Consider the following 25,555-nt stretch of genomic DNA (forward strand, 5'->3'; position numbering starts at 1 on the left):
TCACCCTCAACGTTCTGAGGACACTGACGTCAGGGAAGCCAAGCCCTGACTTCCTTCAAAAAGGTTCGAAGGTTTGTGGTGGTGAAGCCACCAAAATCGCTCCGGGCCCCGTCCTCAAGGGCGGAGCAATGGCAGAACAACGAAGGGGTTGGCAGGGAGGGAGGCACGGAGGCGGGGTGGGGGGTGGGAAATCGCTCCGGGCCCCGCCCTCGCGTCAAACGTCATGACGGGGGCGGAGCAATGGCAGAACAACGAAGGGGTTGGCCAGGGAGGGGGGGGGTGTTGGCAACGAAAACCTTGCTAGTGCCCATTTCATTTGCTCTGAAACGGGCCTCTTTAGTAGTTTATTATAAAGTGTATGACTTGTTCAACTACCGATATCCTTGAATCAAGGCATAATAACTCCAGAATCCGTCTGTTTTCTGAGGATCGGCAGTAGCAGATCCCTCCCGAGAACTACTGCTTGCATTTTTCTGCGAATATAAACGGAATCGTATCTTGATTTTTTTTCATTTATTCCTGGAAACAGGCTATGAAAGGAACGATCCTGATATGTTATTAAGGATTGAAGAAGAGGAAGAATTCTACATCCAAGATTCAGAGGCGCCAGATGGAAGAGGGGTTACTTACTTGTACCCAGGTGAATAATGTTACGCTGCTTAATAGGAAATATTAGACAGTACAACTGTGTAATAAATACTGCACAAAGTAAAAGGAAGTATTGTAGATTATAGCTAAGTAAAGCGAAAAATTACTTACCTGTAGTAGATGTTCTCCATGGGCGGCAGGATATAAGTCCTCACAAGTAGGCAGTGGTGTGCTGGAGCAGGCTCTCATAGGCTCGCAAGAGCCGGTTGTTAAGTTTTTAAGAATTTTGGGAGCCGGTTGTTAAAGTAGGGCCCTCCATGGCTACTTTAACAACTGGCTCCCAAAATGTGGGCTTAGGCCCTCTGCTGAATTACTACTACTACTATTTAGCATTTCTATAGCGCTACAAGGCGTACGCAGCGCTGCACAAACATAGAAGAAAGACAGTCCCTGCTCAAAGAGCTTACAATCTAGTATACAAAAAATAAAGTAAGCAAATCAATTAATGTGTACAGGAAGGAGGAGAGGAGGGTAGGTGGAGGCGAGTGGTTACGAGTCAAAAGCAATGTCAAAGAGGTGGGCTTTCAGTCTAGATTTAAAGGTGGCCAAGGATGGGGCAAGACGTAGGGGCTCAGGAAGTTTATTCCAGGCGTAGGGTGCAGCGAGACAGAAGGCGCGAAGTCTGGAGTTGGCAGTAGTGGAGAAGGGAACAGATAAGAAGGATTTATCCATGGAGCGGAGTGCACGGGAAGGGGTGTAGGGAAGGACGAGTGTGGAGAGATACTGGGGAACAGCAGAGTGAGTACATTTATAGGTTAGTAGAAGAAGTTTGAACAGGATGCGAAAACGGATAGGGAGCCAGTGAAGGGTCTTGAAGAGAGGGGTAGTATGAGTAGAGTGACCCTGGCGGAAGACAAGACGGGCAGCAGAGTTTTGAACCGACTGGAGGGGGGAGAGGTGACTTAAGTGGGAGGCCAGCAAGAAGCAGATTGCAGTAGTCTAAACGAGAGGTGACAAGGGTGTGGATAAGGGTTTTGGTAGAGTGCTCGGAAAGAAAGGGGTGGATTTTACGGATGTTGTAAAGAAAGAAACGACAGGTCTTGGCAATCTGCTGGATATGAGCAGAGAAGGAGAGAGAAGAGTCAAAGATGACCCCAAGGTTTCGAGCTGAGGAGACAGGGAGAATGAGAGAGCCATCAACAGAAATAGAACACGGGGGGAGATGGGAGGTGGGTTTGGGGGGGAAAATGAGAAGCTCGGTTTTGGTCATATTTAATTTCAGGTGGCGTTGAGACATCCAGACAGCAATGTCAGACAAGCACGCTGAAACTTTGGTTTGGATGCAAGGTGAGATATCAGGAGTAGAAAGGTAGATTTGGGAGTCATCAGCATAGAGATGGTAGGAAAAGCCATGGGATGAACCATGGGAAGAAGTGTAGATAGAAAAGAGGAGGGGACCAAGAACAGAACCTTGAGGTACGCCGACAGGCAGAGGGATAGAAGTAGAAGAGGATCCACCAGAGTGAACACTGAAAGTGCGGAGGGAGAGGTAGGAAGTGTTTATTTTCTCCGAATCTGCCTTTGCTAATCCAGCAGCGGAAGCAGTGGCCCGTCTCATCTCTCTTGGCAAAGTTACATATGCCCTCCAAATATCTAGCTTTCCCAACCTTGAATCTGCTCATGACAGGCTTACACCGTCAGGCAGTATGGACTCTTGTAATTAGAAAGGAACCCAGTATGTAGTAGATATAATAAGATAGTTTATTACAATCTTACCAATGGTAATACAGGTAGGTTAAGCATTCACATAATGGAACCGCATATCACGGCACGTCCTCTCTCTCTAGCCTTCTGGAGTCTCCCTTCTCTGTTCGTCTTCTCCTCTCATCTCCTTCTTCTTCTCGTCTCGTCTTGTCTCGTCTGAACTAATACTCCTCAAACTGCTGCTTATATACAATTTTGGCCCTATTCATTTCAATGGATCCCAGCTGTCTCAACTGGGCTCCTAGTCCTTATCAGTTGATCAGAATGACTTCATATGTTCCCAAACCTTCCTGTAGCCCCCCCTTTGGATGTTCTCACCCGGGGTGCAGCTGACCCAGCACTATCTCTACGTAACCATAGCAACTCTTGCTTATGACGTCTTGCAGGTGCCAATCTCAGGATTGTTGATAGAGTAGATTGCCCCCACCCTTGCCAGTTCAGCACTTGCCACAGTGAAATGTAACTGTGTCAAAGGTGATCTCTGATTTTTACAAGCTAGCTCTCTTTTGTATCAGAGATGATTCTGATTTTAAGAAGCCTAGCTCTTATTATGAGCCATTGGCCTGTATTTTACTGAGAGCAAGGGCTAGCATAACTCTTCAGAAGAGAACCAGGAAAGGATAGAGCCCTGGAATCTAAGTGAGGACAGGGTATCGAGAAGTATGCTGTGATCGACAGTGTCAAAAGCAGCGGAAAGATCAAGAAGAATGAGGATGGAATATTGACCTCTGGATTTAGCCAGTAATAGGTCATTGGAGACTTTAGTAAGCGCAGTTTCAGTTGAGTGGAGAGGGCGAAAACCAGATTATCTTTTACTTTGCTGGTGGGGATGCTGAGCCCTGCCAGCCAAGTAAATAGACTACTGCTGCTCCCTGCTCCTTGTTTCCAGCTCTGGGCAGCAGGCTGGGACTTCTCGAGCATGTGAGAGAAGTTCCAGCATGCTGCTCAGAGCAAGACATTGGGAGTGGTGGCAGTCCATTTATTGGCTGCCAGCAAAGGTATGCCTAGCGTGCGCGCACAAAGGGAGGGAGGAGAGAGAGGCAAGTGTTTCTCCCCCCGGCCACCCCTGGCCCTTCCAACTGCAGAGCTGGCTACGTCCGGAGAAAGAGCCTGTTGTTAAAAATTTACCAGCACACTCCTGCAAGTAGGTAATGTCATTTGATGGAGCCCAAAGCTGTAAAATGTTTACAAAGCTATAGAACGTTCCAGAGATGTGGACTGTAATGTAGTCTATGCAGGCCTTTCTCGGTTAGAGTTAAAACGTCTTTAAACACTTCATAATTTCTTTGTAATGGTTCCTGTTTTGATCATTGTACTCCCCTGCTGAAATCGTTGCACTGACTCTCTGTACGTTGGCGCATTCGCTTTAAGATACTATTCGCTGTAGAAATCAACTGGTGGTAAACACCGAGATGTCCCTTATTTGTCCTGTTTGTCCTGATTAGATTGTAAGCTCTTTCGAGCAGGGACTGTCTCTTCATATTCAAGTGTACAGCGCTGTGTACATTTAGTAGCGTTATAGAAATAAGTAGTAGTAGTAATAGTACTCTTTGGGATTCCGGAATCTTGCTACTCTTTGGGATTCCGGAATCTTGCTACTCTTTGGGATTCTGGAATCTTGCTACTCTTTGTCCTTTTCCCTTATTTGTCCTGTTTGTCTGTCCTGATTACATTGTAAGCTCTGTCGAGCAGGGACTGTCTCTTCATGTTCAAGTGTACAGCGCTCCGTACGTCTAGTAGCGCTATAGAAATGATAAGTAGTAGTAGTCTTTGGGTTCCAGAATCTTGCTACTCTTTGTCCTCTTCTCCAGCATGGCCGCGATGCTGATCTGCAAGGGCAGGCTTCTGTTTCTGTGAGTCTGACGTCCTGCACATATGTGCAGGACGTCAGACTCACAGAAACAGAAGCCTGCCCTTGCAAGCCCACCTTTTTGATGCTGCTTTTAACTCCTAACCCTTATTCACTTGTTCAGAACCCTTATTTTATCATCCTCACTTCCCTTATCTCTTGTTTGTCCTGTTTGTCTGGCCTAATTAGATTGTAAGCTCTGTCGAGCAGGGACTGTCTCTTCATGTTCAAGTGTACAGCGCTGCGTACGTCTAGTAGCGCTATAGAAATGATAAGTAGTAGTAGTCTTTGGGTTCCGGAATCTTGCAACTCTTTGGGTTCCGGAATCTTGCAACTCTTTGGGATTCCAGAATCTTGCAACTCTTTGTCCTTATCCCTTATTTGTCCTCTTCTCCAGCATGGCCGCGATGCTGATCTGCAAGGGCAGGCTTCTGTTTCTGTGAGTCTGACGTCCTCGTCAGACTCACAGAAACAGAAGCCTGCCCTTGCAAGCCCACCTTTTTGATGCTGCTTTTAACTCCTAACCCTTATTCACTTGTTCAGAACCCTTATTTCATCATCTTCACTTTAATATTCCCTTATCTCTTGTTTGTTCTGTCTGTCTGTCCTAATTAGAGTGTAAGCTCTGTCGAGCAGGGACTGTCTCTTCATGTTCAAGTGTACAGCGCTGCGTACGTCTAGTAGTACTATAGAAATGATAAGTAGTAGTAAGTTTAGCATTACTAACTTTTGAGGCCCTTTTACTAAAGCTTAGTGTGCTCTGAATGCTAAGAAATCCATTTTCTAGCTATGGGCTTCTTAGTATTTAGGGTCCCTTTTACAAAGTGGCAGTACCGATGCTGCCACTTTATCGCGAGCCAATCTAGCACTACCGCAGATGCCCCCAACGCAAGCCTTTTTCGTTACTGAAAAATTAATAATTTTTAAAAAAACATATCTCTTCGTTTTCGTCAATCAGTTGTATCCATTTGCCTTTTGAATCACCTGACTTTTTTTTTTTTTTTTTTATTTATACTTTATTATAATTTCAAATTTATACAACTTATCCAAGAAGTATACAAAAACAATAAAAAATAAAACCCAAGTCATTATTTTGAGACAAATAATAAAAAAGAAACTTTGTCTCATTTAAGGTAATAAATCATACTTTTTCAACCCCCATATGGGAAATACATAAATGGAACCAAGATATATATTTAACATAGTTACCAGTTAAAGTAATTAACAATCAGAACATTACAAACTCGAGTGATATTCTCAGCCTATCTTACAGCGACCGTATGAGCACCTAAACTTTCACAATTACATTCTGAACTTCCTTAGAACAGACAAATTCCTCAAATTGTTTTGGATCAAAGAACTGATAATTATTCTGTTGGTAAACAAACCGACATACACAAGGAAATTTAAGAGTAAAAATTACCCCAATATTTAAAGCTCTTTGACGCAATGCCAAAAAGGCCTTGCGTCTACTTTGGGTCTCTCTTGCGAGATCCGGAAAAATTCTAACTTTAGATCCAAAAAACAATGAGTCTAAATGTTTGAAAAATAATTTTAAGACCACTTCTCTGTCCATCTCAAGCTCAAATGTTACCACTGCTGTTGTCCTTTGGGTAACCACCTCTAAGGAAGACTCTAAAAAGGACGTCAAGTTCATTCCTCCATCCACAACAGCCTGGTTACTTCCAGATTTAGGTGTTAAAGTCTGAAGGTAAATTACCCTTGTTATGGGTGGCAGGGACTCACCCGGCATCCCTAGGACTTCCATCAAATACTTTTTAACCATATCAATAGCCGAAATAATAGGAGATCTGGGGAAGTTGATAAGCCGCAAATTAAGCCGTCGCTGTTGATTCTCTAGATATTCCATTTTCCGTTTAGTAAAATTACTATCCTTAATTGTAGCTTTATTCAGTTTCTCCAGTCTCTGAAATTTTTCTTCAAATTCTTGAGTCATAGACAACTGGTGGGCATTAATCTGCTCTTGGACTGATAGAGCTTCAGCTAATAGCTTAATTTCTCCTACATTTTTTTTAGGTTTCAACATTTTTATTAATGAAGCACAGAAATAATGCTCAAAAATGGTGGTTACATCTTGTAAATGTCTCTACAAACAATCAACACACACCAAATATTGAAATTATACGATATTGCTTATCTCCATTAATCTTTTTACTTTATCCCCCCCCCCTCCTATATTATTAACTAACATGTTATCATCAACCTCTAATAACAACAAATTCTCCCCCTCCCTTTCCCCCCAACTTTCCTTACTGCCAATTGACACCGTGTGTTCAAACGCTGGGCCCCCCAAATTATAACCACCTGCCTGTGTCAACTGTGCAGCCACAAAGCCTCAAATTAGGATCAAACCTTACTATACGGGCTTATACCCCTCCACAGGCGAGCCAGGGGGCCTGTGCTCTGATGGCCCCCCTACCCCCCTACGGAGGACATCCATTTCACCCTGGGAAAGGACTAATAGAACTCCAAATAAAACAGTCTCCTCTCCTGCCCCCCTCCCTAAACCCTCCCTCCCCCTCCCCCCCCCCCCAGCCATGGTCTGCTCTACCGTCTTGTCAGTTGCTAAAGGGTTGGTAGAAAAAGATCTCTATTCCCATTTAATTCCCATCAGTTGCCGGTGGAACTTTAGACAATGCTCCAAGTTTATTAATAATGTGGCTCCTCGCCCTATGAGACAGGGTGTTAATATAACCTTCCCAGGTAAGGAAAAAGTAGCCTTGTGTCCGAGGGTTAAGCAGGGAGTCCCGGAGCTCCATCATAAGTAAGTCATGTAAGCGATTCCTCCATTGCCAGAAGGAGGGGTTCATTTCTTGCGTCCAGTTAACAAGTATGCACTTCATGCCCACCAAAAACGCCTTATGGGCCATTATGTTCTGGTATCTCGTACCCCCCTCTACTGGCGCATGGCAACCCAACAAAATGGTCGTAGGCTGCTGAGTAACCTTTTTCCCTCCTATTTTTTCTAAATATTTAACTATTCTTGTCCAGAAGGCTGTTATAGCTGGGCACTTCCAAAAAGCATGGTAGAAGTTATTGTCTGGCGCATTACAGCGTCTGCATTTGGCAGATTCTATATATCTCATCTGACACAGACGCGACTGAGAGGTATAAGCCCTGTAGATCACTCTGACCTGGCATTCTCGAAGGTTTGCGTTTTGCGTCCATTTCAGGACTCCCCTCCACCCCTTCAACAAATCTCTCGGGATGATCCTTTTTTGTATGTCAGCTGACCATTTTGCTGCCACTCGTGTAAGGTCTCCCTGTGGTCTAGCCATTAACAACCTTTTATGTAATACTGATATCGAGATAGGGTCCTCTGTTGTCGTCTCAAATAATTCCCCCATCTTAGTGGACAAATCAACACCAAGTGCAGCACGGGGGAGTGAAGCTATATAGTGTCTAAGCTGTTCATATGCAAAACATACCCCCCAATCTGCTACATCTAGGTTTAGTTCGGCCATTGTTTTAAGCTTACCGCTGGGCTCCAACCAGTAATGTATAAGTACTTTGTCCCCTTCTCCCCAGGAACTCACTATAGGATTTTCATCCCCCGGACGGAACGCTTCATTCCCTATAAGGGGTAGTAATCTACTGCATCTAGGATCGAAGGACCACAGCCTAGCCAAGTCCTTCCATACGGCCTTTAAAGGCCCCACCAAAACACTAGTCCGCAGTCCTGCCGGTAGGTCCTTTAATGCCCCGTGTAAGACATACATCAGGCCCAAGGGGCTGCACCTTGCCTTTTCTATCTCCAATGGGGTGTAATCCTCCCTCTGCAGATACCAGTCCCCTAGATGGCGCAGTAAACATGCCACATTATAGCGTTTAATATCCGGCATCCCCATCCCCCCGTTTCTCCAAGGCCTCATCAGATGTGAAAATCTTATCTGGGGACGTTTCCCAGCCCACAAAAATTTTGTAAGCAGTTTTTGTAAAGATCTCACTTCCTGGTGCTTGAGATACAGTGGAATTGTCTGTAAAAAGTATAGCCATTTAGGGAAAAGCACCATATTAAACAAGGAGATGCGTCCCACCAGCGATATCGGCAGCCCTGCCCATCTTCCCAATGTTCTCTTGGTGTCTTCTAACAGGTATTCTACATTTGCACTATATAGCAGCTTGGGGTCCTTGGTGAGCTGTATCCCTAAGTATTTGAACGCCTCCCCCACTCTCTTAAGTGGACAACACAGATTTTCCCACTGCCCCTCGCTCATTTGAAGTGTCATGACCTCAGATTTGTCTAAGTTGAGACGAAAACCAGAGTAGTCCCCAAATTCAGCAAAAATGTCCAGTAGGGACGGCAAAGACACCTGGGGATCCCGTATTATAGTTAAGAGGTCATCAGCAAAGGCTGAGATCTTAAAGGAAGTTTGCTGTATCTGTACCCCTCTCACCTCCTCCATATTCTGGATTTCTCTTATAAGAGGGTCAAGCACCAACACAAACAGAAGGGGCGAGAGGGGACATCCCTGTCGGGTACCCCTGGCAATCCTGAATGTTTCCGATGCTTGCCCGTTTACCCATACCTCTGCCATAGGTCCCTGGTACAACGTTTCTATGGCATGTAAGAAAAACCCTTCCATCCCAAATGCCCTCAGGGAGGCGAACATAAAGTCCCAATTAACCCGATCAAATGCCTTCTCGGCGTCAAAACTAATTATTAAGGCCGGGGTTGATGATTCATGTAAACTTTCCAACGCTCCCAAAATTTGTCTCATATTGCGGGCTACTGATCTTTCTCGTACAAAGCCCACCTGGGCCTCCTCCACTATCTCCGGTAGTATCCGTGCCAATCTGTTTGCCAAAATCTTTGCCAGTAGTTTTGTTTCAAAGGGAAGCAAAGATATTGGTCTATATGAACTGGCTAAGAGTGGGTCGCGGCCCGGTTTTAACAAAACTATGATTTGTGCCTTCCTTAGGGACTCTGGTAGGCCCCCCCCTCTCTATACATTTATTGAAAACCTCTGTCAGACAAGGTATAATATCTGATCTGAGGAGCTTATAAAACTCAGAGGAGAGTCCATCCACTCCTGGGGACTTATGCAACGGACTGGCTCGTATACCCCAGCACACCTCGTCCTCTGTTATTAATCTATTAAGGCTACTTTGTTGTATCGCTGTGATCTGTGGGAGTGATTGTCCTGCTAAATAACACTCTGCTTGAAGCCCCTGGTCCTCCGGCGGGGAGTACAAGGCCTCATAGAACTGCCGGAATACTTCATTCACTCCCTCCAGAGAATGCTGAATACCCCCCTGTGCATCTCTAACTTGTGACACATATCTGGAGCCACCCACTTGCTGTATCAGTCGTGTCATCAATTTCCCTTGCTTATTTGCATGTTTGTATAGCTGATATCGATAATAGAAATTTGATTTTTTAGCTTTGGCGTGTATTAACTGGTTCAAAGATGCCTGAGCCTCTAACAGCCTTGATTTATTCAAAGGCGTTGGGTTAGCTCCAAATCTCTGGCGTGCCTGCTCCACTTCTTTCCCCATCCTGACTATCTCTGCTTCTCTAGCTCTTTTCTTATAGGAATGATATGAGATTATGGCTCCTCTCAGCACAGCCTTGGCCGCTTCCCAAAATAGTATCGGGTCTAAGTGATAACTATTCTCATTAAACTCTGAGTATTCTTTCCACTGGGATTGTATATAGGTGGCAAATTGTGGGTCATAGAACAGTTCTGTGGGAAAGCGCCACCTAGGCTTCTGGGTTCTATCTCCCCCACCCCCAAATGTGATCCACACAAAAGCATGGTCTGAGACCTGTGTGGGCCCTATTTCAGCCTGTTGCAACCAGGGGGTCCTATTTGCTGAAACCAGAATATAATCAATTCGGGATAGTGTATCATGTGCCCTGGATAAATGGGTATAGTCCCTCTCTCCCGGATGGTACAGGCGCCATGCATCTACTAGATCTAACATCGAGCACAGCCGTGGGATTCCCTTTGTCAAGTTCACTGGCCCTACTCTAGAGGTTCCAGTGCTATCCAATAATGGGTCATAGACTGCGTTAAAATCTCCTCCCATAATTATAGGCATCTGATCAAAAGAGTGCACATGTCTCACCAGGGTCTGATAGAACCTCTTGTCATATTGGTTTGGAGCGTAGACATTAATTAGTAAGAAAGGGTGATTATTTATATGGGCTTCTAAGAAGACATATCTACCTAGTGGGTCCACAATTACTCGCTTTTTTGTAATATGTAGCCCTTTGCGAAATAAGATAATAACTCCTGCCTTCCTATTTGGTGACGGGCTTTCCACATAGTCCCCCACCCACCATTTACACAGCTTCTTGTGTTCCATTGCTGTTAAATGTGTCTCCTGTAGCATTGCTATATGCGCTTTTTGTCTATTTAGGGTCTGTAGAATCTTACTCCTCTTGATTGGGGAGGAAATACCCCCCACATTCCAGGATATTAGCTTAACCATAGCCATGCCTAATTGGCTCACATGTGTTATTAAACCCATAATAAAGAGAAAGGTGTCCCAGCCTACACCTCCCTCCACTTTTTTGTATACTCACAACACTTCTTAGTTTCCTTTTCCCACCATATTTACATACCTTTTTCAAACAGACCTGCTCCCCCCCCCCCTCCCCTATTCCCCCCCTCCCCTCCCTTCCCCCCCCTGCATTCCCACCCCCCCCCCTTCCATTCTGTAAACCCTTGAGTTCCAGCAGGGAACTCATCACGTATAGTGTCCTTTCCCCCACTAATGTAAATTACCAACTGCTCCATGGGGAGACCCCATCCTGTAGTATTTATGCCTGTCTCCAATGATCGAGACCGGGTAGTTACCCTATGTCCCTCTGTCCAATTATTCCCTTGAACCCACAGTTTAGGTATAGAGATGTCATCTCTAATCATACTTAACAGTCTTCTAGTCCATGTCCAAAATCTCTTTCAACACATATGTCCGTCCCCGGACTTCTTCTAGATGACGCCATTTTTCCACATCAGGTTGCCGGTTCCTGTATAACACTCTTGAGGAATTCTTTAGCTGCAGCCACCTCTTCAAATATTTTATCTCCTCCCTCGTGCTGCACCTTCAATTTGGCAGGGTATATCAGTGCAAACCTGATTTTTCTCTCATGTAAAACCGTGCACACTGGCGCAAACTCCTTGCGCGCCGCTGCTACACGTGCTGAATAGTCCTGGAAGCAAAGGATCCTCTGGCCTTCATACCGAAGCTCCCCTCCTGCCCTTACAGCCTGCAAAATCGCCTGTTTATGGCCGTAGTGGAGGATCTTCATGATCACCGCCCGTGGTCTCGCCGCTCCTTGGCGCTTCGGCCCCAGCCGATGTGCTCTCTCGATGCGCAGTGGCCCCGGCAGATTGTTCATTTTTAATGTGTTCTGAAGCCAGGTTTCTAAAAAACTACCCAGCTCTGAGTCCTTTATATGTTCCGGGAGCCCTATTAGTCTTAAATTATTACGACGAGACCTGTTCTCTAAATCGTCTAGTTTGTTCTCTAGCTCCACTATTTTCTTCTTTAAAGCCTCCACCGGTTGTTCAGTTGCCACTGCTCGGTCTTCCAGGTCACTTATCCGCTGTTGCATATGGTCCAGATCGAGATGGAACCCGTCAAGCCGTTCATGGGCAGATTCTGCGCGGTCAAACAGCGCCTGCAGTTTTTTATCAAGGGCCGCCTCTACCGCAGCTGTCACCTCCGCGGTGATTTCTGCCGTCCATACTGAGCAGACGCTCGAATTCGGCGATTGCTGTCCGGGCGCCATCTTGGATTCGGCGATCTTGCCTTTTTCTTTATCTTTCCGGAGCGTTTTCGCCGCCATTCTTCCGCCCAAGGTTAGTAATCTCAAACCACCCGGTCTCCAAGTTGTTAGGCTGGCGATGTTAAGGCTCGTTTTTTCCCCTTTGAGGCTGTTAATAGCGTAAGATGATGGGGGAATCGCAGGAGCTCAGTTCCAATGCGACTTCACTCCTGCATCACACCACGTGACTCTCTCTCCTACATTTTTAACCAGAACAGCTTGTAGTGAAGAATGCATTGAAAAAGTTAGGTCCCATAGTGACTCCATTGTCACAACAGCTGGTTTTGCAACTACTACACTCAAATCAGGAAGGGGGGCATTGGTTATCTGTTTCAAACCATCGCTCAACGCAGAAGAAATGTTTTTAAATCTCTGTCCTACCAGATAACCCTCGCTTCCATCGCGTTCGGTTGGGCTCCCTTCCTTGTGGGTCCTCTCCACTTCGGGCATGGGAACCGCCAAGGCACAACCCTCTCGCTCACTTCCTGGTTGAGGAGGTGCCGTACGGACGTCGGGGCTGAGAGAAGCCCCGTCTGCGCTGCTGACCGAGTCGATTGAAGCCGGTCTGATAGCAGGAGATGAAGTCATCCGAGGTCCCAGCGTTACTCCGAAATTTTCCAGCTTCGTCTGCCTCGAGAGGGGGATTTCAGCGGGGGTAACAGGAGCCTCCCTCACCTTTCCTCTCCGCTTCCCCATATCTTGGGTATTCGGACGCCTCTCGGGATTCTCTGCTGGAGCGTTTCCTGGTAAGTCTGGGGTAACGTCTCACATCAGCGCCATCTTGGTTCCGAGTCCGCGCCTGTGCTCGAATCACCTGACTTTTAACAACCAGTTGAGAACTCCCATTCTGTCTCGGCATTCATACCTCATGAGGTGACCGTACTTCAGGTATAAATCCATCATTGTTCCCTAAAATTTAAATAGCTTTCACAATCCCCTCGTCGTCAAGGTTCTTCCACTTTTTCTATGACTTTGCAATTCTCTGAAATCATTATTTGCCTTTTAAGCAATGATCTACCATTGGAGCTGAAGTACAAACAGCAAAGGTGACACAAAAGTCCAGCAAACGAATGGTGTAGTGCAATAATTTATTCTAATATTAACAGGGATCGCCGACTCGACACGGGCCGTGTTTCGGCCAAAGAGGGCCTGCCTCAGGAGTCAATACCGGTGGTTTCACTAGATATATGAATTCATATAAAGTCATAAAGGAATTCTCTGGTAGATAACACAACGAAGTGGGCCTAACTGAGCACAGTATATGGTCAACCGATTAGCGTATTATGCTACATACACATGTGTCTTGTTGATATTCTATTTATAAACAACGTCTGCTTTTATGTTTTAACTTTTTTATTGATGTCACAGTTTACAACATATAAAGGTCAATAAACCTGTACTTAATACAAATCTCTGTTTTCTTTAACAAAACCTTTTGATTGAAATGTCATCAAACTTTTGCTGTAATTTCCCCCCCTCTATACCCTTGCTTTGTGTTTCAACATTTTATTGACCAACCGATACAGAAATAAAAGCTTGCATATATGAACCTACAAAGCCAATTGTCGTCTGTGATCATTATCAGTATCCAACATTATTTCCCCCCCCTTTCCACCCTCCTCCCCCCACCCCTCCCTCCCCCCCTCTTCTTTCCAATGATACCATTCATTTGTTTACTCCTTCACCCCTCTCTCCCCGATCTCCCTCTTGGCTTGTATTCTGATAGCCCTGAGAGATCCCTTCCCCCTCCCTCCCCCCCCCCCCCCCCTGCTATTGTTTGACTACAGAATATGTGTGATCAGAATTCTCTTTAACCTTCAGGGTGTCGCATTGTGCCAATTAAGTAGTATACTACGTCCTCTAGGGCTTAATACCTCCAAATAAGGGCCCCATATCTGTTTAAAATGTGCATATCTCTTCGGGGAGCCCCTAGCCTCCCGTGCTTCCCACGTGGCTAAAAGGTGTACCTGATTTCTCCAATGCCAGTAAGCCGGCACGTCTGCTTTTAAACACACAAAAAAATGCATGTTTTTAGTAAAAAATAATATATATATGCTCATTTTATTATTTTTTTATTTATATTTTTATTCTCATTGTTTTATTTTCACATTTATTTATATTTGATTATATAATATGCTTTTATATTTAGTTATATATGTATGACGCATCTATATGTCTTTTTTTTTAGAACACGATTTGTGACCCCTAAAGCAGGCGTTCTATCATGCCGCAACACGGACCGTGTTGGGTCCTTTGTGCAAGCAATCAATAAAACCGTTTTTCAAACACCATCTCCCGAGTTGGCTTTGCCTGTTGGTTTATTTTGCTCGTCGTGGAGGTTTCCCCTGTTCGCTGTTCCCAACCGATCAGTGGTGCTGACTGCCAACGCAATATCGGGTTTGAAGCCGTGACAGCTCATTTTAGAACCCACGCATTTTCTATCGAAAGGTCTTTTTAAAGACCACTTTCTTCCATCTTGTGTTTACGTTTCAGTTCAAGCTTCTCTTATTGACCTATAAGTGTAGTCACTCTGCTGCTCCCCAGTACCTCTCCACTCTCGTCTCTCCCTACGCCTCCCCCTCGTGTACTCCGTTCTGTAGATAAATCTCTCTTGTCTGTCCCCTTCTCCTCTACTGCTAACTCAAGACTCCGTTCCTTTTATCTTGCTGCACCTCACGCCTGGAATAGACTTCCCGAGCCTGTACGTCTAGCCCCGTCCTTGGCCGTTTTCAAGTCCAAACTCAAAACCCACCTCTTTACCACTGCTTTTGACTCCTAACTCACTTACCCTGTCCTTTATCCTCACCTCTTTATTCCCTTACCCTTAATTGTTCTGTCTGTTTACCTGTCTTATCTAGATTGTAAGCTCTTTGAGCAGGGACTGTCTTTTTGTGTTTGGTGTACAGCGCTGCGTATGCCTTGTAGCGCTATAGAAATGATAAATAGTAGTCGTAGTAGATGTTGTTCACGTATTTTATTCTAAAGACGCCTGATGCAGGCCTACCAGCCGAAACACGGTACTGTATCGAGTCTTTACCAATAAACGTTCTACAATCGACTGAAGTCTCCACGTTTGTCTCTGGTCAGCCTGGTCTACTTCCCACTCCTTTTTTTTTGTTGCTGTTTTGTCGTGGGATCTCGGCGTTCCTCCGTCCCGGTGGACTCTCACTCAATACCCAAGACCATAAGAAGCATCACTAACTATCTCCAGTACAGAAAAGAACTGAAGACCTGTCTCTACAAAACGTTCTATAACTAAGTACGCAAACTTCAGACGTTCTACAACACATCCTAACCGAAAAAAAAACTACTGTAACTACACCTAACTGTGCAAATTGTAAGCCACTTTGAAGCGAAACTCATTTTTGGAAAATAGTGGGCTATAAGAATACATAAATAAATGTAACCTGTCAGGAGCCATTTCTGGCTAGTTAAATCACTTTCAGTATCGATCCCCCACATGTCCACGACCTTAATCTAGTTGTGATTTTTGTCGCTTTTCCTTGTTGTCATTTATGGTTAAACGGTTTTTATTGATACTATAACAGATAAACAAAGATAATCTTGACAGTACAATTAGTGGCAAATACAGAACAGTATCTGAAAACCTTTACATGTTTCACCCGGAACCCACCCTCCTCCCTCTCCCCTCCAATGCTGCAAAATTTATAACATAACTATCAGTAAGTCTGAAACTCCACTGAATTAAACTCTCGTTTTGGGAAACAGAAGACCCATGAAACTACAAAGTAAAAATTTTGATATGTCTCATAATCATTCTCTCCTCTCTCCCGTGTAGTTCTTTCCCCCTCATCTATGCCTCTGGAGGTTTGGTCTCTGATAACCCCCCTCCCCCCCGAGACGATGAACAGGATATTCCTAAATCTAATTCTCTATACCCCCCCTTCCCCTTCCTTGTTGTCATTTAAAAACAAGCTAAGGATAGGCTCCTTCCTGCCGTCTGAATGTAGATGATTTCTTATTAAATTTCTTTCTCTGTTTCTGGATTAGCTGTAATTGCTAATTTATTTTTCTAGTTTATCAAGTAGCCAGAGCGAGAATTTAAAAAAAAAAAAAAACTTTTAACAGGTAAGTTTCCCTTTTTAAAATCAACCCAGTGGTTCTCTTGTGATTCTGTGCAACAATTGAATATGGGGATAATGTTCAGAGGCAGCCAGCCAAATCATTTAGATTATTAGGTATCCGTATAGCATCTGAAAAAACACATATAGCAGATTTATGCGTTCACTGGCTGCTGGGGAACATATTAACTCGACTTGAAAATGACCTGTGTGTGTTTGAGGTTTATGACGACATTGCATACCAGAAAGGGCACAGTAACACTCTGCAAATGATAATGCACTGGGCTATAAAGACCAGCGACTGCTAAAAACCACATTAAAGGAAGTGCATGCAGTTTTTCTGAGATATCCAGGGCCTGTGACCTAGAGGGCGACCGAAACCAGAGTTTTCAGTTTTGGCTGAAACTGAATCTGTGGCCAAAATTCACCACTCGGTTTCAGCCGATACGAAAACTGTCATACCCCACCCCAGCACAGAGCAGGCTCCCTCTTGTACCTTCCACCGCTTGTAGGCCTTCCCTGATCCTACGTTAGAAGACCTAGTGGCCTAGTTGGGACAGGAACAATCCCCAGTCACTCCTGTCTAAACCGTTTACAATCTCAGAGAAGCTGCCAAGACCTCCTGCAGCAGTCTTGTGAGGCTGCTGTGGAAGTCGTGGCAGCTATTTTGACTGTGGTGTTGACATAGTAACATAGTAGATGACGGCAGAAAAAGACCTGCACGGTCCATCCAGTCTGCCCAAGAAGATAAATTCCTATCTGCTACTTTTTTATTTGTTCTGTCCTCTTCAGGGCACAGACCGTGTAAGTCTGCCCAGCACTATCCCCGCCGCCCAACCACCAGCCCCGGCACAGACCATATAAGTCTGCCCAGCACTAGCCCCGCCTCCCAACCACCAGCTTTGCCACCCATTCTAGGCTAAGCTCCTGAGGATCCCTTTCTTCTGCACAGGATTCCTTTATGTATATCCCACGCATGTTTGAATTCCGTTACTGTTTTCATCTTCACCACCTCCCGCGGGAGGGCATTCCAAGCATCCACTACTCTCTCCGTGAAAAAATACTTCCTGACATTCTTCTTGAGTCTGCCCCTCTTCAATCTCATTTCATGCCCTCTCGTTCTACCGCCTTCCCATCTCCGGAAAAGGTTTGTTTGCGGATTAATACCTTTCAAATATTTGAACGTCTGTATCATATCACCCCTGTTTCTCCTTTCCTCCAGGGTATACATAGGCAGGAGTGACTGGGGATTGTGGCTGGGAGAGTGGAGTCTGTGGTGGTGGGAAGGCCACAGAGAGTGGAAGAGTCTTGGTTTCAGCCAAAAATACACTGGCATCTTTAGCCGAAACCGAAGTATGGCTGAACCTGGATTTTCAGCCAGTTTTAGCACCAAAGCTGAAACAGAAACCAAAATTCAGTCGGCCTCTTCTCTGAGCTGTTTTTTTTTTCCTCCTCAAATTTTCTGCTAATGGTCCTCTCAATGATTTGAAATATCCCGAGTGGCCTTCAGTGCTAACATGAAATATAAAGGGTCCTTTTACTAAGGTGCGCCAAAAATGACCTACACTGGTGTAGATGCGTGTATTGGGTGCGCGCAGGTTAATGTTTTCAGTGTGCCTGCTAAAAAGACCTTTATTTGGTGGGCCGCAAAGCAAAATGAAAATTGGTGCGCGTCCATTTTGGGCCTGAGACCTTGCCGCCACCTATTGACCTAGCAGTAAAGTCTGACGCGTTAACCGGGCGGTAATCGTCATTGCGTGTACAATGCCAATTACTGCCCAGTTAGCGCCACGCACCGGAAAATAAAAAATATTTCCCAGCGCACATAGCAGATGTACATCAAAACTGAAATTACCGCCCTTGCCACCTGGTAGCTGGGCGGTAGTTAAAAAAGTGACGCGTGTAGGATGTGCGTACGCGTCTACGCAGCTTAGTAAAAGTTCCCCTTAACTTCACAAATCACATGTGGTCATTGTATGAACTCAAAGAATTACTGTCTTTGATCATTAGTAGCTTTCCATATTCACTAATGTATGATTAACGTCTTTCGATTATATCCCGCAGATACTGAGGTCATACAGGAACAGAAGAGAAAAGAGTATCGTGAAAAATACCATGTAGAAGTGGAACTAATCCCAAGACCGTCAGAACAGATCTGTGACGATACTTCCCAGAGGACCGAGAAGAGAAACACAAGGAAACATCTGGAATCAAAGAAGGAGCAGAGAGACCTTGCAGGAGATTCATTAGGTGGAGTCAATGAATGTGAAAGAAGGGACAGAGAGCCAAGAAACCTCCCTGAGCACCAGAGACACCTGAAAAGGAAACGCATCTTCCGAAATAACAGTGAGCCAATTACTTCTAAACTCCTCCGCATCGAGGGGAACAGGAAGAAATCCTTTCTTTTTCACGCCCGTGGAAAAAACCTTGCTAAAAAATATTATTCATTATTTCACCAGAGAATCCGGCGTGGAAAATGTTTCAAACAGAAGTTAAATCTGAAATTACGTCACAGAATTCACACCGAAGTGAAGCCTTTTCAATGTAGTGAATGTAGCAAAAGCTTTTGTCATAAGGGAGCATTAATTATCCACCAAAAAACACACACTGGGAAAAGATCTTTTGAAAGTACTGAAGGTGTGAAGTCATATAACTACAAGCAAGTCTTAATAAAGAACCAAAAAGTAAACAAAGACAAAAGACATTTATTGTGTTCTGAAAGTGAGAAAAATACCCGTAAGAATAAAAATCTAGTGATATATCAAGTAAAACAAGAAAGGGAAAAACTAATTACATGCATAGAGGGTGATAAAAACGTAATTGCTTTATCGTCTCAGATAAGCCAGATAACAGAGAAAAGATTCACATGTACTGAATGTAACAAATACTTCTCTAATCTAACAGTGCTAAAAATTCATCAAAGAATACACACTGGGGAGAAACCGTATCCATGTTCTGAGTGTGATAAAAGCTTCATTTCTTTAGCATCACTAACGACGCACAAAACAGTTCATGTGGGAGAGAAATATTTCGCATCTTCAGATTATGAAAAAAACCTTTACCAGCAGTCTGGGGTAAAATATCACCAGAAGATACAAAGAGGAGAGAGGCCATTTAAATGTCCAGATTGTGGTAAAAGTTTTAATCGGCTATCACATTTAAGAATGCACATGAACATTCATACAGGAAATAAACCATATAAATGTCCACAATGTGGTAAAAGATTTAATCAGCCATCAAGTTTAAAAAGACACTCAAGGATTCATACAGGAGAGAAACCATATGCGTGTCCAGACTGCGATAAAAGCTTTAATCGACCCTCATATTTAAATATTCATAAGAGTGTTCATACAGGAGAGAAACCATACATATGTCTACAATGTAATAAAACATTTAATCAGCACTCCAGTTTAAAAATTCATGAGAGGATTCACACTGGAGAGAAACCATATGTATGTTCAGAATGTGGTAAAAGCTTTAATCAACCCTCGTATTTAAGAATTCACAAGAGGATTCATACAGGAGAGAAACCATACGTATGTCTAGAATGTAATAAAAGATTTAATCAGCACTCCAGTTTAAAAATTCACGAAAGGATTCACACAGGAGAGAAACCATATACGTGTCCAGAATGTGATAAAAAATTTAATCTGCAATCAAATTTAAAAAGGCATAAGAGAATTCATGTGGGAGAGAAGCCTTATACATGCCCAGAATGTGGTAAAAGATTTTGTGAGCAATCACATTTAAATATGCACAAGAGGATCCATGTTGGTGAGAAACCATACATGTGTTCAGAATGTGGTAAAAAATTTACTCGCCATTCGGATTTAAAAATTCACAAGAGGACACATACAGGAGAGAAACCCTATATGTGTTCCGAATGTGGTAAAAGATTTATTCGCTATTCAGATTTAAGAATTCATAAGCGGATTCATACAGGAGAGAAACCATATACATGTCCAGAATGTGGTAAAGGGTTTTATCAACAGCCACACTTTAAAACTCACAAGAGGATTCATACCGGAGAAAAACCATATACATGTCCAGAATGCTGTAAAAGCTTTAGTTGGTTATCAAGTTTTAAAAAACATATAAGAATTCATACAGGAGAAAAACCCTATACATGCCCAGCATGCGGTAAAAGCTTTCATCAGCAATCAAATTTAAAAATACACCAGCGGATTCATACAGGAGAAAAACCATATACGTGTCCAGAATGCAGCAAATGCTTTAATCATCAATCAAGTTTAAAACGACATAAGAGGGTTCATATGGATGTCGAAACCTAACCCGTTTGGAGATATTGCCCCTGAGAGAAACTGTACATTCCTCGAGCTGAGGAGGAATCTGCTCTGCTCAATGAGTTTGATCACCTGCTCTTCTGGGGTTTTTTTAATGCTGTTTCCACCATGATGTATCTATCATCCAGGGCTGGTTGGGTCTGCAAGGGAGTCATTTATTATCTCGGCATGGATGCCAGAAGTGCCGGAAGAGATGAACACTGACAGCATCACACCTACGAAAGAGCATGGCAAAAAAACGATCTTTTTTTTGTGTGGATTTTATGCAGACTTCGCACTTTGCTTGAATCTTTGGAATCCTGCTTTTTGTGACTGCTCTGATTTGCTAGCTTGATTTGAATTAAATTGTGAGGCTTCTGATTATGATGCTGTTCTGATTTCTGTTATCCTTGGGTTAAGACTGTTGAGGCCCATTATCTCTATACTGCAAATGCAAGAAGTCATCATGAGTTTTGATACTCTTGAAATTAGCTAATAGTTTTGAGTGTTTCTAATGATGATGTTATGACTCAGTTTCACCGTCACTATCTATATGCACGATTAACACTGGTTCTATTCGTAACAAGATTTCAGTTTTATGTGATAGGTTTCAGCCTGCTTGTCTGGCATTGCTGTCTGGATATCCCACTGCCATCTGGAACTGAACGTGGCCAAGACTGAGCTTCTTATCTTTCCCCTAAACCCACCTTTCCTTCTTCCCCATTTTCTATTTCTGTGGATAATGCCGTCATCCTCCCTGTCTCCTCGGTTCTTAACCTTGAGGTTATCTATAATGCCTCTGTTTGTCTGCTCACATCTGTAACATCACTAAAATTCATCCCTTCCTTTCGGAGCACATTGCCAAATCCATGCTTGGATTACTGTAACTTGCTCCTCATAGGTCTCCCACTAAACCATCTCTCTCCCCTTCAGTGTGTTCAAAATTCTGCTACACAACTTATCACATCTTCCTCTAGCGTTGGTTCACTCATATAGTCCCTCTTCTCAAGTTATTTCATTAGCTCCCTATCCATTTCCATATACAGTTCAAACTCTTCTTACTGACTTACAAGCCAACCTTGTGTTCGTGTGTTATTTAGGCTCTGCCTGTTCGTCAACTTTTGCTGACTGCTCCTGCTGCTGTCTGGCTGCAACCTTAGTCTCGCCCACTAAGCATGTCTTACAGGAGGTGGCGTTTATAATACTGGTCTTTAAATGATTTGACTTTTACCCGCAGCACTCGCTGTGCCACTTGCTGAAGGAGCACGACAAAGGAGCATGTCATGCTCCTTCATGCGCCTCGTTCGTTTTTCCTCCATTTTGTTGGTGATACCATTCCACTTATTTATTTATTTATTTATTTATTTGTTACAGTTGTACCCCCACATTTTCCCACCTATTTGCAGGCTCAGTGTGGCTTACATAACACCGTAAAGGCGTTCACCAGTCGGTTGAGAACAAACACAAGGTTGAATTGTGGTCAAATGAGGTAGGTGTGTGTCAGGCAGTGGTGTGCTGGTAAATGTTTAACAGGCTCTCTCCCCGGTCCACATCTGCGCCCCCCCCCCCCCCGTCCACATCTCCCCCCCCCCCCCAAATTGCAGAGCTGGCTATGGCTGGGGAGAGAGCCTGGGGGGGGGGGCAATGCATTACTCCAGGAAAAAAAATATTTTATGATCCCAGGTTCCAATCTAATTTATGTTTAATGTGAGATAAAATGCCATAAATAATTAAATATAAACTTTTAATGTTGAGCACCTGATTCTCAAAGTGGACATATTTCAAACACTATAATGAAAATAAAATGATTTTTTTCTACCTTAGTTGTCTGGTTACTTTGTTTTTCTGATCATGCTGGCCCAGTATCCAATTCTGTTGTTATCTGTCCTCTTAACTCCGTTTCCAGGGCTTCCTTTCCATTTATTTATTTCCTTTCCTCCTTTCTTCTTCATTTCTTGTCCTCCGCAGACTTGACTGTCCAGTGGATCCAGTTCTTCCTATTTTCTCCATCCATGTGCAGTTTTTCTCCTCTCTTCCTTTTCCCTCATCTCATCTCCTTCCTCACTCTTCCCTCCCCTCCATCCATGTCCAGCATTTCTTCTCTCTCCCTTCCCTCTCCTCCATCCATGTCCAGCAACTCTCCTCTCCCCTGCCCCCCCTCCAGCCATCCATACCCACCCAGCGATTCTCTCCGCTGCCCTGCCCCTCCTCCAGTCATCCATACCTACCCAACAATTCTCCTTGCTCCCCTGCCCTACCTCCAGCCATCCATACCCACCCAGCGATTCCCTTTGCTCCTCTGCCCCCCTCTCCAGCCATCCATACCCACCCAGCGATTCCCTTTGCTCCACCTCCAGCCATCCATACCCACCCAGCAATTCCCTTTGCTCCCCTGCCTCCCCTCCAGCCATCCATACCCACCCAGCGATTCCCTTCGCTCCCCTGCCCCACTTCGAGCCATCCATGTACCCAGCCAGCGATTCCCTTTGCTCCCCTGCCCCACTTCGAGCCATCCATGTACCCACCCAGCGATTCCCTTCGCTCCCCTGCCTCCGTTGCAGCAGCCGGCGCAGTGAAACCCCCGTCTCTAGCCTTCCCTTTGTTTCCTGTCAGTGTCCTGCCCTTGCGGAAAGAGGAAATGTCGTCAGAAGAAGGCGGGACACTGACGGGAATGAAGGGAAGGCTAGAGACAGGCTTTCACTGCGGCTGCAGCGACGGAGGTAAAATCAACTATTTAAAACCCCCAGAGCGGCAGGAGGTGAGTTAAGCATGGCTTGTAGCGCCCTCCTGCCATGCTTACCTCACTGCCGGGTTGCGCCGCCCCTGGTATGATCGAGATGATCCGATTCTGTTTCTGGTTGGTAGATCTATGAGGTCTTTCTTCAACCTGGCTCATCTCTCTGCTTATCCTCCTTACTTGGGGGCTGCCATATGCCTTCTGCTACTTTGATTTCTCCTATGAATAAGGTACGCTCACCCTTCCTGATTCTTATCCCAACTGCAATTCGTTTATCCACATTGTTGTCTTCTGCTTTGAATGTTGTCTTTTTACATGTATGTTCCATAGCGTTGCTGTAGACCGTCACAGATGGGTTATGAACTCCTACCAGCAACTGGGAGACTGAGGATACACTGAACTTCCAGAAGTCATTTGAGTGGGCTGTACAGTCCCCTGAAAATCAGTCTATTCTCAGTCTCAGTAGCAGTGGTAAGTCTGTGCAGCCCCTTTCCATTCAATATACTACACTTAAAAAAATGAAATCTTAAATCTGTCTGTGAGACCACAGCAATGGGTATTTTGACTTTCTTTTTTATGCTGAATTAAAAAAAAAATTTTCCAGACCTTTTCCTGCTTTTTATTTATTTTATTTTTTATTTGTTTCATTTGTATCCCACATTTTCCCACCTATTTGCAGGCTCAATGTGGCTTACATGGAACTGTAACGGCGTTCGCCAGTTGCGGTATGAACAAATACAGGTGTTACTGTGGTAAAAGAAGGTTCGTGTTTGGTAGATACATTGGGGAAGTTAGGGAGGGGGGATGAAGGTTAAGGTATGTCCATTACAGTCTTTGGTTTTGCAGTGTCGCAGGAACTTAGGTTTTAATGTTGGGTCGGTGGGGTATGCCGTTTTGAATAGGTTTGTTTTTAGTTCTTTCCGGAAACTTAGGTGGCCATTTGTTGTTTTTATTATCTTTGGCAGCTTGTTGGACAGGGGCTGAGTCCCTGTCTCTGAAGCCCTGGGGGGGCCACACTGGGGTGGCCGAATCCCTCCCCCCTTCCCTCTCGTGGTGGTCTTTTTTGGGGCTACCTTGTTTGAGTCCTCGGCCCTCCTTTGCTGCTCTTGAGCACGGGGAGGGTCTGCCTATAGCCTCTCCCCTTTGTCGGTCCTATTTGTGATTTTTCAGCGCTAGTTAAAAATAAAAAGTATATCCCCCCTCCCTCCCAAAGAGTGAGAAATTCAGAAAACAAAGCTGTTAGGACTCGGCTCTGTTCAAGGAGGGAAGTGCTGAAAGCACTTTTCTTTCCCCAGCTGAGGTGCTTAGTGGGTCGGTCAGTACTCTGCAGCTGTTTTTCCCGGCCTGGTGTGGGTGCTCCATATAGTTGCCACTCGTGTGCTTTGTGACCTGGTCGCCAGCACCCTAAGTTCTGTACTGTTTGTCTTTCTACTTTTTGCGTGGGGGATCGAGGGCCCGGTGCTTCGTTTCAGTGGAAAGCACTGCCATCTTGACTTCCTTGCCGCCTCCAGATTTATCACTGCACCTGGACCCAGTCCTGCGGGGGACTCAGCTGGGTATATTGTGGTGTGTTTTGTCCCAGCTACAGTGGGTTTCCATCCTGATTTGTAAATACAATATGTGAGACTCAGGTTGCTTCTATAATAGCAAAAATAATATATTTATAAATAGAAATTTTTAGCGCTCAGAAAAACCCAATGTGACCATCTTAAAAGCAAAGGTCACTGTTATCTATCATCAAACTGAAGAGTGGAATGGCCAACTAATAGTTCAAAATAGTTCAATAGTGCCTTTTAACACCACATAATCCAACAAGTGAGACTATCAGGCTTTTCGAAAGAGAAGGGCACCCATCTTCTGACACAAATTGGGAGATAGGCGTCCTTCTCTCAGGGTCGCCCAAATCGGCATAATCGAAAGCCGATTTTGGGCGTCCTCAACTGCAGTCCATCGCGGGGACGACTAAAGTTCACAGGGGCGTGTCAGCACTGTAGCGAAAGCGGGACTGGGGCGTGATTAAGAGATGGGCGTCCTCAGCCGATAATGGAAAAAAGAAGGGCGTCCCTGACGAGCACTTGGCTGACTTTACTTGGTCCATTTTTTCTTGCGACCAAGCCGTAAAAAGGTGCCCGAACTGACCAGATGACCACCAGAGGGAATCAGGGATGACCTCCCCTTACTCCCCCAGTGGTCACCAACCCTCTCCCACCCTCAAAAAATACTTTAAATTTTTTTTTTTGCCAGCCTCAAATGTCATACCCAGCTCCATGACAGCAGAATGCAGGTCCCTGGAGCAGTTTTAGTGGGTGCAGTGCACTTCAGCCAGGCGGACCCAGGCCCATCCCTCCCTGCCTGTTAAACTTGTGGTGGTAAATGTGAGCCCTCCAGAACACACCCAAAACCCACTGTACCCACATGTAGGTGCCCCCCTTCACCCTTAAGGGCTAAGGT

General features: G+C 44.7%; 1 protein-coding gene across 1 annotated transcript in view; it reads left to right on the forward strand.

Moving 5' to 3' along the window:
- The first annotated feature begins 533 nt into the window (after positions 1–533).
- LOC115461972 (zinc finger protein 585B-like) overlaps positions 534–25,555 on the forward strand; it is a 42,636-nt gene continuing 17,614 nt past the window's right edge. The window contains exons 1-2 of the mRNA XM_030192055.1: positions 534–639; positions 18,145–20,364. Coding sequence (XP_030047915.1) covers positions 553–639; positions 18,145–20,364 — 2,307 coding nt within the window. The 5' untranslated portion in view covers positions 534–552. The remainder of the gene's footprint in view (positions 640–18,144; positions 20,365–25,555) is intronic.

The sequence above is a fragment of the Microcaecilia unicolor genome, chromosome 1, assembly GCF_901765095.1.
Source record: "Microcaecilia unicolor chromosome 1, aMicUni1.1, whole genome shotgun sequence".
In the NCBI taxonomy this organism is placed as follows: Eukaryota; Metazoa; Chordata; class Amphibia; order Gymnophiona; family Siphonopidae; genus Microcaecilia; species Microcaecilia unicolor.